Below are 16,521 nucleotides of genomic sequence, written 5' to 3'. Positions count from 1 at the left end.
AAGCAATAAATGGATAAGAACCACCGGATCTCGATCCCTCGACACGGTAACTTCCAGCGACTCCATTTGATGGTCAAACCATTGAGCCACCAAGAGAGGTATAAATTAATGCCGAATCTGCCGTACTTATTTACCCGTTGAGAGCGGGGAAATCATACTTGGCTTCGGCATTAACCCACCTCCACCATGATAACTCATTGGTACGTTTGGAACACGCAGCTCTTAAGAAACTTTTATCACACCGTGATTTACATACATTCACGAAGCTACAAATATCGGTTAATATCCAATTCATGCTACTTCAGGAATATCCCCTGATGGGGAATTATCAACAAAAAGGAATTTTTAAAGTGATAAGTGGATCGGAAATGCCGGGTCTCGATCCCTCGACACAGTAACTTCCAGCAACTCCATTCAACAGTCAAACCATTCAGCCACCAAGAGAGGTATAAGTTAATGCCGAATCTGCCATACTTATTTACCCATCGAGAGAGGGGAAATCGTACTTGGCTTCGGCATTAACCCACCTCCACCATGATAACTCATTGGTATGTTTGGAAGGGCTTGAAGATAAAAGAGTACTGAATGAAAAACAGTTAGTTAGGCAAAGGGGTTGCTGGCATAAGTTTCTCTCTCTCTCTCTTTCTCTCATTTACCATTCATGTATAAAGGTGTTAATCTGGTTGCTCTCCTATTTCTACAAGTTTTGTTAAATTCACCCACAAGTGTATATATTTTGTAAGTGATCTAAGGTATTTATATTGTGCAAGCATTGTGAAAATGTGTTTTACTATTTTCTGCTGAAGAAGGTAAGATTCTTACTTGATATGTTTTGTGCTGTTATTGTGATAGAGAATTATTATTTTGATAAGAGGTGGATAACATCTCTTATAGTGAGTTCTAATATGTCTTGCTGCTAACTGTACTTTACTAAGAGCATATAATTGTGACTTGGCAGTGTTGTCTTTGACAAAGTCTTAGAAAGACGTGAGTTTAGCCTTTTTTTTTTTTATAAAAGTGAAGGTAATCTTTTGAAAGACTGATATAATCTTTAAATATATTTTGTCTTAGTGAAAGTGCTGTTGGTATATTTCCATTTTTGCATATTTCGTTCTTATATGTCAGTGTTATCATATTACTCTAATTTTATAATTAGTGTTTTCCAAAGGTTTGTGTTGGTGGTTACTTAGCATTTTGTCAGTGCATACTTATTATTGAGACTTCAGAGGATACTTGTATGGAATGCAGTCAGTAATATTTTGAACACTTGTGTTGAGTTTAGTTAATCAGGTGCATATCTAAAACTTGAGTGAGAGTTAATGGTTTGAATTTTACTTAACCAAATTGCTTTCTTGATATATTAAAGTTTTGTGAATTAATCTTGATTAAGAAATACTTAAATCTTACACTGTTGTCAGATAACAGTAAATCTTTTTGAGACTGTGAACTCTGCATATGACGTTTGAACTTAGAAATAAATTTGTCTGTTTAAAGTTTTAAAAGCACAGTGTTTCATTTTGACCACCAGTGATTAGAGAAATTAATGAATGTGTACAAGGTAAGTGATATATCTGTTTGTTCACCTGAGACTTATCTACGTGAAATAGAACCAGGGAAACAGTTATAGTGTTTGATGAAGTGATGCCCATTTTCCACTAGTCTGTTTATACCTTATTAGTTGTTACCTCAGCCACAACTTGATAAAGTTAGATTGATTTTTCTAAGTGATAAGCAAGTTTTATGGGATCACTGTACCTTTAGAGTATTCAGTCTTAATATTTTTGTTATGAGGTTTCAAGTATCTGGTCGAAGTGCGGTAACTTTTTGGTCTTATTATTTGTGTAATAACCAGGTACTTGATCACTTCGTGACAGTATGTATTTATATACATGTGTATATAATATATATATATATATATATATATATATATATATTGTGTATATATAAATATATATATATATATATATATATATATATATATATATATATATATATATATATATATATATATATATATGTGTATATTATATATACAGAACCGTTGGTTATTAAAAGTCACAGCTGCAATCTACCTTTTTAACAACAAATGACAACCGAGGTAGAGTAATAATTCCTCTCAAGAGAGGGAAAGTCACCAAGCTAACCATTCCACTTGTTCCGGATCGCAAAAACCAACTGTGGTCTAGCACGTGTGTATAAGGCCGCTTGAGGGTTATGGAGATTCTTTTAGCAAAGCAGACGTGGGAGAAAAAACTCCCTATTAAAAAGAGACGGGTCTCACCACGCGACTGATCTCAAAATGAGCTGAAGTTAGAATCGTTGATTGATTCAACTACTCTGTGTATTTATAGACCTAACAGTAAAGAATGGAGACAAGGGCGACACAGGTAACAGAATTTGGGCAGTCTGCTGCAGAGAAGGATAAGACTGAAGTCAACGTAGTGCTACGATATTTTCTTTTCTGCACTGGACGCAATCACAGAAAATTCGTCAAATGGACAGCCCTCTTCTTCGAATCCACCTCTGACTCTCCCCTTCAGTGAATGTTTCTTCCTCTTTGCAGTCAGGACGTCATTCTCGCATAGTCTATGGTTCTTACTTACAGAAGCAAGGTCTACTGATTCTTTACATGTGTTGGACCCTTTTATATTTCATTTCGCGTTGTTATTCGCGTTGTTATCTTTGCAACTCAAAGATTACTCTAGTCTTTTTCCAGAAGACGTGAAGAAGCAATACACTGGTAATATTTTTTTTTTATTTAATCCACTGTGAAAAGCTACGTAAAAAAAATATGACGCCTTACCATCAAGACTTATAGGCTAAGCATGATATATATACTGTACATATCATCACAAAGAAGACCGATATTTTTAATAACTAGCAATTAGTTATTGGTACAATTTCAGAAAGAGCTTCAAAACTACCTCGCAAATAAAACCGTGACGCAGTCTTCAAGACCGGGTAGGATTACAAATGGCTTTACTAATATTTCTGCTTTCTTTATGACATCCCACAGGTGGTATGGTTCACAGCCGTGTTCCCTTACGTTGTCCTTTTCATCTTACTCATCCGAGGTGTGACGTTACCTGGAGCAGCCGAGGGTATCAAGTACTACCTTCAGCCGGATTTCTCCATGATAATGTCAGCTGAGGTAAGCGTTTGAGATAAGTAGAGGAAATAAGACAATAATAATTGTAAAAGAATTGCTGAAGTATCTTAAATCTATTTTTAATATGCTGAAGTATCTTAAATCTATTTTTAATATAAAACAGTAATTTTTTATAGATGTTTATCTCTCTTAAAAATCAGAACTATGAAAGAACCGACTGCCTAAAATTTGGAAAGGTCAAGAGCATAGAAAGCCTAATAAAAATACTATCATCAAAATATGAAGCAACTTCTTAATACTCTTACTAAATTCATGATAGCGTAGTAAATATCAAGTACTAAACAATATCCTACCCAGAATTCAGCCTTCTCCGGAATTTCAAAAGAATTTTATTTCGTGTAACCACTAAATTCAAAAAAAAAAAAAAAAAAAAAAAAAAAAACTTGAGGAAGCCTCAATTTGTTGATTGCCAATGGACTAAAAACGACTTGGGAAGTAGTGGAATAATGATAAATGATGACTGATTTGAACGTCTGCAGCTATTGAAATCTTACATTCTTGAAGGATTTACCAACGCATTTTAAATGTATCTCAATCATCAAAGTACAATAATATAAAAATTAGGGTAGCACAAAAAAACTCATTTAGTCTTGAACTAAAAGAGATCCACTGTAGTACATACGTATGTTCATATATATATATATATATATATATATATATATATATATATATATATATATATATATATATATATATATATATATATATATATATATATATATATATATATATATATATATATTATATTCATGTATGCATAAAAATTCAGAGAGAAGCTGCTAAAAACAATTTTTATATGTAAAAACAAAGAATTGTTTCTTGAAATTATACGATTTTAATGGTAATATTAATCCATTAGCCTTATATATATATATATATATATATATATATATATATATATATATATATATATATATATATATATATATATATATATATATATATATATATATATATATATATATATATATATATATATATAATGGATTAATATTACCATGAAAATCGTATAAATTCAAGAAACAATCATTCTTTGTTTTTACATAAAAAAATTGTTTTTAGTAGCTTATCTGTGAATTTTAATGATTTGACGATTGTGGCATAAATCGATTAAAGGGTCGAAACGATATTGGGCTGTTATGAGCGAAACATGGCGCAGTCAGCGGAAAACAGCTAATTTTGCCTCAACTTCGCTAAGGTAAAGAAGGCTTACGTCCAATGCCTAGCCATATAAAGCATGAAAGCCCTGTCATGCTATGCAGACTTCTCTGGCATTCTTGTTGATATTTTGAGCTACCACTTATATCGCAACTACCATTATTGTCGCATTTTCTCAACCAGACATCAACCCTTACAGCCTTTATAAGGGAGTTACTTAAAAAACGAAAGATTTACAATGCAACGATGCTAAGAAATAAAACAGAAAACATGTATCACATGCAAATATGACATTCAATTCACGCGCTGAAATACCAGAAAAAATTAGTAGACCAACTTCCTATTTCTAATAAATATCATGGAAATGCGTTAGGTGTTCAAATGGATAAAACACTTCTACTGATATGGTGAGAAAAAAAGATTATACGCAATTCTGGTTTTTGCCATAGACGAAGATGCACTGTGATGATGCAAGTCTTGGAGCTTTCGACATTCAGTTTACCAAGTTAATTGCTTGCTGACATCCGTTCATGTAAAACTTATTTGAAAGAGAGAGAGAGAGAGAGAGAGAGAGAGAGAGAGAGAGAGAGAGAGAGAGAGAGAGAGAGAGTGGTTGTGGAGAACGTAATACCAAAGATTCCCCTCAAGATAATCCCTTTGGGATACGACAATCCCGAAATCTGCACGCTGCTGTAATCATTATAATTCAACCTCCTACGGTTTGCGTTTAGTTATAAATAGGACAGAGCAGAGGTCAACTACAATTAGCTTGAAAATTGACTGAATTATCCAGAATACTAGGGCAAAAGAAGGATGAAAAATCAAAAACAGACATTTTTAACTGCTGAATCACTAGAAACAGAATAGACATCAGTAAATCTAATTTTCACAATATATCATATAGTTATATGTAGCAAATGAGTAGTAGCTATACAGTCTGAAGAAATGCACAGCTACCCTCTTCTGCACTGAGTAATGAGTGAAATCTGCAAAACGTCTTATTTCTGCAATTAAATGTTATTTCGACAAAGGAGAGTTAAAACATGCCCTGTCATTTGTCAGTTTTTTTCTATTTTTTCCTCGACTTGCTAACAGTCCTTTCCGGATGCGATGTGCACCATAATGCACCATTTTCCATCTGCCTCTTTTTAAATATCTCCATCCTACGACACTGATTTCCAAGATGTCTCGGAGATATTCCGTTTTGTCTAAGAATTTTCCCCGGAATGAGACCTAACGACGAAGACGCTTGGCTGTAAGACGAAGGGGGGAAGGAGGAGGCATCCGGAATTGCAATGGCTAAAGGAGCCGGCGGGGGAATTGGAATCAGTGCTCCTAGGGGGTTGGTTACTAATCTGGATTTGAGAGGAAGTTGCCTAATTGGTAAAGGACAAGGATGCAAAGGAGAGGGGAGGGGGACGACGGAGGAGTGCGGCTCAGCACGGCAAGAGAAAAAGGGACAAAATGAGGAAATGAGTAACGAAATAAACAGGAATGGAAGAAAGAAATGGTGAAAATATTAAACGTTCATAAACAGGAACGTATGCGAGAGAGAGAGAGAGAGAGAGAGAGAGAGAGAGAGAGAGAGAGAGAGAGAGAGAGAGAGAGAGAGAGATACAAAAGCTGTCAACAATATTCCAAAAATTGTAACAGAGAACAAAATGAGAGGTATATAAAATATAAAAAATTAAGAAGGAATGGAGACACAAGACAAAATAAAAGTCAGGCGAAGGAAGGAAAGAAGTCAAGATACAAAAGGAAGGGAACGGAGGAAAGATGAAAAACGGGTCCACTTGGGAAATACGACCATAATCACTAATTAGCCCTGAATGATGGATCCTGAACCGTTGCTACATTAAAGAATGACTTAATAAAGTACAAAGGGCGCTGATAACAATGTTGAAAAATTCGAATGAAAAGACACGGAAGGACACACTGGTGCAAAATTAAGATAACAGCGTGCCTTTATTTTTTAATCATATCAATGACGAGATCTGTTTTCATAAACATCTATTAATTGTCGTCTAAGATAGCTTTTACACATACATACATACATACATACATACATACATACATACATACATATATATATATATATATATATATATATATATATATATATATATATATATATATATATATATATATATATATTGATTCATGCGTTCCGGCATTTGTCGCTACATGTTCTCAGCTCTGTCCCGTTTCCATACGGGGTCGCCGTTTTGGATGAGCCGCTTCCATCTGCCTCTGCGGTGCGTTTCTGCTTCGTCAAGCCCCTCCTCCCTCAAGTCTTCCCTCACACAATCTCTCCATCTCTTTCTTGGTCTCCCTCGTCTTCTTCTACCCTGCACTTCCATCTCTATAGCATGCCTTCGAATACTGTCTTCCTACTACAGGCACAAGTAAAGAAGGAATTTGCTCCCATGGAGTTTGTGAATAATTGCAGTTGAGGGGATATTGCAGTTCTGTTTTTTTTTTGTCGGTTTTATTTTGCGTTTGAGCATATTGCGCAGGGTTTTAATAATATATGCATTTGAGATCAGGCCAGGTTTTTTGGCTGACGAGGGGGTATTTTCGTTTTGATGGGTATAGGAGGAAGAAGAAAGTCAGGAAAATGGCAGGCGGTGATACGTCAGGCTATAAGACATTGGTCCATAAGGACACCACTTTCGCCTCACCAATTCAGCCTTTTGCGGGCTTGGTGAATGGGATTTTGCAACAGCCGGTCGAAACTTTTATTGAGAGCGTTCAAAATCATTTGAATAAGAAGAAAATCGTAGATCAGGCAGATGCCTTTAATGAAGCGAAAAGGTTTCTTGCTCTAGACGTGGGTGACATTGGGAAATGCTGTCGTAGCTTTGGATTTAAGAAATGCCGGACATGGGATGACCTGAAAGTTTTACTAAGAGCTGCGTATGGGGCAGATGAATGTGGTGATTTGGTTCGGGATATGAGGGCATTCTACAAGATCAGGTAGGGACAGAATTCTATGGTAGAGTATAGCTCGCAGATATTTGATGCAGCATCGGACTTTGTGGAAAAATTGAAAGGTACAGGGCGATTCTACATCGTTACAGAATTTTTAGAAATTGCTGCATTTTTCCTGGCTCCTGAATGATGTCCCTGACACGATAGTCAGTAGTTTTGATAGTCAGATTGAGCCTACGTCTGATGGATCATTTATTTTTGCCCAAAGTAGAAAGCACATATCGAAAAGCCCAACGGTAGACAGCACATTTTTCAATGGGATGCCGAAAACCACGATGAGTGGTCTGAGGAACTTTTAACTGGGAGATTCAGGTTTTGCTTCTAGTGGTTTTTGTGCTAAAGTGGAGGGTGACAGAAGATCTACGGATCAAACATCACAAATCTGTTGCTTTAATTGCAATATGTCAGGACATACGAAGAAGTTTTGCCGATTCAGATACTTTGGTGGGTGCAGGCGTTCTGCACATTTTTGGTGGTTCTGTCCGTCGCTCAAAAAGAGTAATGATAGACCAGCAACCCATAATATTGTGAGTAGCAATAAGAAAGATCCTCAAGAGGATATCCAAAGAAGTCTGAAAGTAGACTGAATTTTTGGAGGGCAGATCAACCAAAAGGGAAAGAATAAATTGTTCATGTCATATAGGAGGCTTCCGGGAGATATACGAGAACTGAAGCCAGTGGCAAAGGGAGCGGTAACTGGGTCTAGTCTTTTGATTTTTGTGGATGCAGGTGCATCAGTCAGTTTACTGGACTATGGCTAAGGCATTCAGAGGAGAAAGTGTGTGATGTCCAAGCTCATAAACTAGATGTCGTAGGGGCAACAGATGTTTGTTTTTCGCTGGGGACCAATTAATAAGGGAGTCAGTTTTGATGGTGAGAGGAGTTAACCTGGGTAATAAGGTTTTATTGGGGCAGCCAGCATGTACTAGGATTGGTATTTCTATACACCCTAGTAAAGGAGGTATATATAACGGCGGGTGAAACTGGAGATTTTATTCCGTATGTGTTTGTTGAGGAAATGGAGGGGAATATATCTGTTATGGGGGATAATATGGAAATAAGTCGGAATAATGAGGAAATTGTGGGAGATAATATAATCAATCACAGGAAAAATTTGAGCCTAATGGTGAGGGTAAGAGGATATATAAAGGTGTTTTAATGGAGGATATAACCTTACAACCAGGCATGGGTGGTTTGGTGAAAGTGAAGCTGAGTGATTTAAAAGTAGATAAACAGGTGTGTGTGGTGGAAGACAGTGAGAGACTTAAAGGAGTAGTGAGTACAGTTTCCATAAATAAGTACTTATGTTGTAGATTTGGAGGAATGGAGAGAGGACATTGAATCAGTGGCATTGATAAGGAAGCAAATTTGGTTTTCGGAGGCTGAAATGGAGGTTAGAAGCTGAACTGGAGGTTAGAAACTAAAATGGAGGTTAGAAGCTGAAATGGAGGTTAGAAGCTAAAATGGAGGTTAGAAGCTGAAATGGAGGTTAGAGGCTGAAATGGAGGTTAGAAGCTGAAATGGAGGTTAGAATCTGAAATGGAGGTTAGAAGGGAGATATTTAGGAATCATTTGGGCGAGGCAGACTATAAAGAATACATAGAGGGGTTAGGTGAGGTGTTAGCTGAATATGCAGATGTTATTGCTTTGAAGGAAGATAAATTGGGGTTGACTTATGTGGTGGAGCATCAGGTGCATTAAGAGAGGGGGACGAAGCATATCTATGTCCCATCATATAGGATACCTTTCAAGATTTGGGAGCAGGTTGAGCAAGAGGTTAACAAGTGGGAGGAGGAAGGTATAATTAGGCCTAGCTCATCACCATTTAATGTTACGTTTGGGAGAGAGATAAGAACTGTCATTAGATAGAATAGTTTGTCATCGGGATAACCATTTAATGTTATGCATTTTGCCAAGTTTTCAGCAATTTTATATATATATATATATATATAGAGATATATATATATAAACTGTATATATAGATATATATATATATATATATATATATATATATTATATATATATATTTGTATATATATATATATATAATATATATATCCACAACTCTAGTGTATGTTAAAATGCATTTTGCAGAATAAGGCAACCTAGCCTTGTGTGTTTCCCAACATTAAAACTGTTTTGTCCCATCCAAGTCATTTAAAGAGAATTTCTTTACTGTATTTTTTTTCGTAATTCTGAGTTATATAATGCTAAGCCTATTTTTCAAAATCTAATTTGTATTTCTGCAACATAGGTCTACATTTTAGACGTTTGCGCTATACCTACTTTTCCGTCTTGTTATCAAATATCGAAAAAGAATGGTTATGACTAATATGTGCATTTTTGTCTTGATTTAACAGAAAACAAAATGAAAATAAAGGGAAGTTTTCTTATAAGCTCATATGGTTATTGTAATTATCGAGAAAGGCTCGGTTGTTAATGCCTGCGAACCTTATTGATTCAGTTTACACGCGACATAAGCCACAAAACCACTGAATAGCAGATATAATCTCAAATGGCCAACCAAGTAATGTAACACTACTATCAAGTGCCTACTGCGTTTTGAAAGGCCACAAAACCAGGAGATTATTATTTTCCCGCCGTAATATATAGGTGGCTATTCGTTTTACCTCCCCATAGTTTCGATACAGCATCTTTGACAATTTCACGTAATTAGTAGAATCCAGTCTTTAGAAAATGTCTGTTAATCATGCGTTTCTTCTAATATTTGGTGTTATATTTGCGTTAAAATATTCAGATAATCCAATAAAAGTTCTGCATGAATAACACTGCATCCGAAACTCATTTCAAGACGATGACTTCGGCTTCCGCGCTGTTCACTTTTGGAGTTATGAGCATTTTTCAGCCTCTCAGTTCATTAACATTATTAACAAACATGACATATTTAAAGGGGAAACTTATGTTATTGAAAAAGCTTTCATGTGGATCACCAAGTACTTATATGAACTAGAACGATGTTATTCGGACATATTCAACCAACCAACGTCAAGAAATGGGGGTGGGACGTGTATTTTTGGGTGCAGTTTCTTTCATCTACGTAAGGGTTCAATGCATTAAAGAATTCAGTTTTAATCAAGAATGTGCCATCACCACGTATCTTTCACTTCTTCACATACTGTAAAGATGACAACAGAAAAAAAAAAGCAAATAAATAAAAATAAGAGCAACGAACTTTCTCAAAAGCTTCCACATAAGGAGAGAAAAATGAGAGAAGCACTTTTGAAATGAGGTGGAAACGACATTCAACATTTGTTACATGGTATAAAGTTATGTTAACCACACTGTTCGGCTAAATTATTTCTGGATTTTTTAATCTAACATTTACCACCGATGAAGACGCAACTCGTTCATTCCCACTTCCAAGAACTATTTTTTCTGTCGTTCTTATTTTTCTCTCCAACAAAAGCTACCGCAGACCCATTCGACTTTCCATTAGTCCAATTGTATACATGGTACAGCCTTCAAAATTTTAATTTGCATCGAAGCAATTTACATGCAACTGGTTATTTCCGTTAATACTGATTTCAGCTGCATTTTCTTTTAATTAATCTTCGAAATAACAATCTGTTGTCGAAACAGTCTAATGATTCATTTATACTAAATTATTTCATTCAACAATAACTGTACCCATTCTTTTATCTATTAATATTTATTGTGTACGTGCTGTTTCAACACTAGTGATAAATAATCAAATTATTTCACACAGATTTTTCTTTAAGATTTTTATGTTTTGTATTCAGTGCACCTGTCTGATTTTTCCCCCTAATCAATAGCACCCCCTGGCCTCGGCCAGTTTTCCTGACGAAGGAATGGTAGACAGATCATATTCCGTAATCATGTCAAAATTCCCTTCCTCCACTTTTTTTTTTTTTTTTACAAAAGCCACAACAGCTCCTTATATAATTATGGCTTTACGACATTGACGTTTTTATTAGTAACACTCAGTCATTTAAGCGTAAATGTGAAATAACAAGAGTATATAAGGAAATACTGTTACCCTATGATTTATGGCAGCCTACGTCAGGTTGCGTTGGGAGGTCCTGGAGTACATAGAACCCACCCCACCCCGCCCCCGCCCACCCGGTACGACGAGACATCCTATAGTAACAATTTTATGCATCCCCGTATTCCACTCGTTTTCTTTCTTCTTTCCTTAAGAGAAGGGTAAATGTAGACTGAAGAAAGGAAATATCGACCAATACCGTAATCGCCCCCTCTCCTCCCCAGGGGAAATATAGCCTAAATTTCCTCCAGGAGGAACGTTGGCCTTTTAAGGAAACATGGCCTGTAACACCAGAGAGTTGTCTGAATATAATCGTTCGGAAAAAATTGTTCGAAAAAGAAAAAACAATTGCTCTAACCAACTCACGTTCCAAATAACAGTTCTTGATAATAAATAACATCTTGCTTTACCTCAACAGAGACTACTCGTGAATTTTGTATGCATAATGATGAGTTACATAAAACATGATAATGATAAAGGAATTTTGGTGCAGCTTTTCTAGAAGTGTAAAAAAAAACATAGTAAATATTTCTTATACTGATGTGGATAATAACAACATAAACATTAATAGTTTTAACACTCACCATCCACATGGGAAAGCGATGGTTGCCGAGCAGTCGGTCATACTTCTGGTAACCGGCAACGATGGTCGCCCGAGAGAAACGTTTACTCTTGGTTTTTTTTCACATGAACTAACTTTTTGGCATACATCTAGCATTCAGACTTTACAGCCAGTATTAGTAACAGAGAGCTGTACCAGATATTCCTCATTAGCTGTCAGGATATACAGGAAGAAAGGGAGGAAGGCTGTCTCTTACTTTCCCCCAAATGATTGTTATTTTAGTAACCGGTAGTGAAAATAATGGAAGTCTGATTGTGCTCTACTACTTTTGTTATATTGTTCACCAAATTCTGAGAACGAAATTTTCTTTTGATAACCTGGAAAAATAACCACCAGATTCAGAATTTGGAAATGCCTAACCTAAGGCATGTAGGCTACTAAGTTCGGTGAACACAGTCCATGAGACCATCGATAATTTGATCAAGCAAAGACACACGCCGGAGCAGTTCATAACGATGCATCTACATAAATGTTGATATACACCAACTCAATACGGTAGTCTATATCCATTCGCAGCATATGCACTCCCCGTGCAGCTTTACCAATTGGACCTGTCCCACTTCTCGACATAATGTTTGACACTTGCGTAGGCTATGTGCCTGCACTTTTTGTAGCATAAACAGCTAGATACTTTCCGTGTGTGCCTTGACTATGGGAGTCAATAAGGTAGTTTTCCTGTACCATTTCTTAAATGAATATTAATGCATTCTCCTTAAATTACAGAACCTTTCTGGAATAGCCTACGCAATACGTGCAGTTGTAGGCCTAGACTTACTATTCACGGTGTAACTTCTATTTCCTTGTCGTATTAGCTGTGCAGTCACTTTGCAACTACAAACTTTCAGATCTGACATTACCAAAACCGCCGTTCTCCAATGGGAGAGCCCTCGTCAAGATTAAATGCCAACACTTCCTTTTCGCCTTAACGAACATGCATGGCCCATGTAAGTTCTGTTTTTCACTGTCATCTGAAAACTCACATTCCTAACGCCATTAGTCTACTACCGATGCTTTCATTTTAGCATTCCTGTCATCTTTTCAATTAGCGTTTCAAAGGCACAGAAACATCTACGAAAGGCTCAACAAAAACAGCGATCACAGTACTAACCCCACCAATGCCAAGTGACCACTGTCAGGGTGGTGACTGACTGACTCACGAGTCAGACAGACGAATACTGACACCACGAAACCAGTTTAGGTCTTCTAAAACGCACGTGTTCAAAAATAACCTTCTGAATTGATGATCTACGTAACAGATCGTCACTCTAAAATCACTGTAGGTGGCTATGTATTTTAATAATTATATTATGATAACCAGTTAAGACCTAAATAGGATAAGTCAGCCAACTCTCAGGTGAAGAAAGAATCAGCTGCATGGCGTCCCTGTAACCAGATGTTTTATAGTCGGGTTTTTCTATTTTTGATGATGACTAATGCTCAGTTAGTAAGGTTTTACCTATTAGAGTGCGCTATAGAAATCCGAACGGCTAGACCAATCTAGACAAAATCTGGCACGTGGCCATCATTTGACCCAAATTAGAAAATAAGCTATGTTTCAAACCAGTACCCCAACTCCCTTCCCCATCCCCATCCCCCTTCCCCCTTCCAATTGGAATTTATCATACCTCAGTGCGTGTATTCGAGCACCTTGGACATATGTTTAACCAGTAATACCTGGTTAAAGGTGACAGACAGCACAGTAATACCTGGATAAAAGGGACAGTCACCACAGTGATACCTGGATAAAAGGGACAGTCACCACAGTAATACCTGGTTAAAGGCATCAGACAGCACAGCAATACTTGGATAAAAGGGACAGTCACCACAGTAATACCTAGATAAAAGGGACAGTCACCACAGTAACACCTGGATAAAAGGGACTGTCATCACAGTAATACCTAGATAAAAGGGACTGTCATCACAGTAATCCCTGGATAAAAGGGACAGACAGCACAATAATATCTGGTTAATGGGGACAAACAGCACAGTAATACCTGGATAGAAGGGACAGTCACCACAGTAATACCTGGATAAAAGGGATAGACAGCACAGGAATGCCTGGTTAAAGGTGTCTGACAGCACAGTAATACCTGGATAAAAGGGACAGTCACCACAGTAATAACTAGATAAAAGGGACAGTCACCACAGTAATAACTAGATAAAAGGGACAGTCACCACAGTAATTCCTGATAAAAGGGTCAGTCACCACAGTAATACCTGGATAAAAGGGACAGTCATCACAGTAATTTCTGGATACAGGGGACAGTCAACACAGAAATACCTGGATAAAAGGGACAGTCATCACAGTAATACCTGGATAAAAGGAACAGACAGCACAGTAATACCTGGATAGAAGGGACAGTCACCACAGTTATACCTGTCAGTTCACCCATGACTGTTTGAAGGGTGAACGTTCACATGGAAAAAGTAGATCTGTCAGTCGGACCATCAACACAAACCCCTCCCATCCCATTCCCTCTTCCTCCCCTCCCCTCCCCCCCCTTCTTTTCCTCCTCTCGCTACACATGAACTGTCATTCAGTTTTCCCGGGCAGCTCAGGGTTGGTCAGCTAGCAGATATATATATATATATATATATATATATATATATATATATATATATATATATATATATATATACTGTATTCTGACGTCCTGAGCAACGTCATAGAAAATTTGCATTACGTGTAATATGGAGTTGCGTTTACTGGAACACAAGGGAGAGAGAGAGAGAGACAGACAGACAGACAGACAGAGAATGAGAGCACATATCCACAGAAGCCAGTGACCGAGACTGGATCGTTTGCTCGGGAACTTAACTGTCCCAAACTCATTTGTCTAGTCGCACTTCACGTTGAACCTCATTGCTAGAAAAGACGGGGATAAAAAATCAATTAATTAAACAATTTGCCCTACTTTAACAATTCTAATCTATCAATTTTTTGACCAGCGAAGGCATAAATATCTCTGTCCTGGGCGAACCATCAATATATGATGTGGTATTTGCATGTCTGTACTTGCTTTCGACTTTGAAATTCTCTCCACTGGTCGTTCGATCTTCGACTTCTACAATTTTCCCGCTTTTGAGAGGTTGTAAATTCGTTCGTCGGTCGTTAGAGCCATCCTTTTCTCTGTTACTCATCTTTTTTTACTGTCTATTTGTTCATAAATTCTGGCTTAAAAAAGACGTATTATCACATGTCTTTCTTTATCAGACGAAATGTGTTTAGTGTTGAAAATGAGCAAGGTTTACTACTGGAAACATCACAGCCTCCAGTACTCTATACCACAAGAGAAAGAATCTGTCATCAACAAAACATTTCTAGACCTACTTTTGTATCACTTGGTGCAAATCCTATACTTGGTATCTTTTTATACATTTATTTCTAATATATTTTAGCTATGGTTTCCCAAGAGGTGCATTTACTTATTAAAAGATTAATTGTTTCGCATCGAAGGTAATTCCGATCATGAACTGAGATAAAACTATATTTCGAAGTCTAAATATTTCTTCACAAGAAATCGAAGAGCAGGTGACGCAAACACTGAAATCAGTCTTCATATCAAGGGCACCTACAGTCAAAAACTGGTGGGTCAGAGTCTTAATATATATAAAGAAAAAATAAAAAAAGGAAACTTTTAGGATACGGCAGTCTGCCATAAAGCCACTAACACGCGGACTGGCACTGCTATAATTCTGCGCAAATCCTGGGAGAAATATTGCCCATTACGTTAAGGGGGTTTGGTTACCATTGGCAAAGTGGGGAGGGCGCTGTGGAAGGAAGCATTTAGGAGATAATGAAAAAATAAATTAACGTGCTGTGTGAGGTTAAGTAATGACGGGAGTAAGACCGAATTTCCAAAATAGGCATCATCGAGTATTCCAAGTCGCTCCTCTGTCTCGACCCCAACTTATTTTGACAATTAGGATAAAATTCAGCACCAATGATTCTTAACAACCAGGAACTCATTAATCGTATTATCTCAATTAAATGGATATTATGAACTTTTTCCTCCTTTCAAAGGGAACGGAGGGCAAGGGGCTGCTGGGGGGGGGGGGGCCACTGGCGTGGTTCGGGTGGAAGAGGACAATGGACCGGCAGAAAGCTACTGGGAATAGAGAGAGAGAGAGAGAGAGAGAGAGAGAGAGAGAGAGAGAGAGAGAGCTTATTAGGATGATTGTTGTGTAATTTAACTATATCACTGAATATAAGTGAAAGAGAGAGGAGAGGCAGAAATAGGCTAATACTCTAAGGATAATAAAGCAAACTAAACAATATGAGAAATGAGGTAGCAAGGTAATATTAGTAAATACGCTGTCACCTCTCTCTCTCTCTCTCTCTCTCTCTCTCTCTCTCTCTCTCTCTCTCTCTCTCTCTTTGGTTATAATTTTTTAGGTGTTAAAAGGCAGAAAAGCGCTGCGTGTGGTCGCTTACTCTAAAGAAACTCCTCTCGACATTTTCCGAGGTTTTCATCCAATATTTTCCAGAAATACATTTCACCGCTTATTAACATCGGGGTGAAGATATGCCGCTGTTAGTCTTAATGTACTCATAAG

At 37.1% G+C, this 16,521-nt stretch overlaps 2 protein-coding genes across 3 annotated transcripts in view; one reads left to right on the top strand and one right to left on the bottom strand.

The window, feature by feature from the left end:
- LOC136849005 (uncharacterized) overlaps positions 1-13,141 on the bottom strand; it is a 189,808-nt gene extending 176,667 nt beyond the window's left edge. For both annotated transcript variants that reach the window (XR_010856193.1, XM_067121832.1), the window contains exon 1: positions 11,927-13,141. The gene's annotated coding sequence lies outside the window, so the exon portion shown is untranslated. The remainder of the gene's footprint in view (positions 1-11,926) is intronic.
- Positions 1-16,521, top strand: part of DAT (Sodium-dependent dopamine transporter) — a 173,933-nt gene that overhangs the window by 142,961 nt on the left and 14,451 nt on the right. Inside the window, exon 7 of the mRNA XM_067121831.1 lies at positions 3,017-3,151. Coding sequence (XP_066977932.1) covers positions 3,017-3,151 — 135 coding nt within the window. The remainder of the gene's footprint in view (positions 1-3,016; positions 3,152-16,521) is intronic.

The sequence above is a fragment of the Macrobrachium rosenbergii genome, chromosome 20 (genome assembly GCF_040412425.1).
Source record: "Macrobrachium rosenbergii isolate ZJJX-2024 chromosome 20, ASM4041242v1, whole genome shotgun sequence".
Taxonomy (NCBI): domain Eukaryota; kingdom Metazoa; phylum Arthropoda; class Malacostraca; order Decapoda; family Palaemonidae; genus Macrobrachium; species Macrobrachium rosenbergii.
This window is presented reverse-complemented; position numbering and strand designations above follow the sequence as displayed.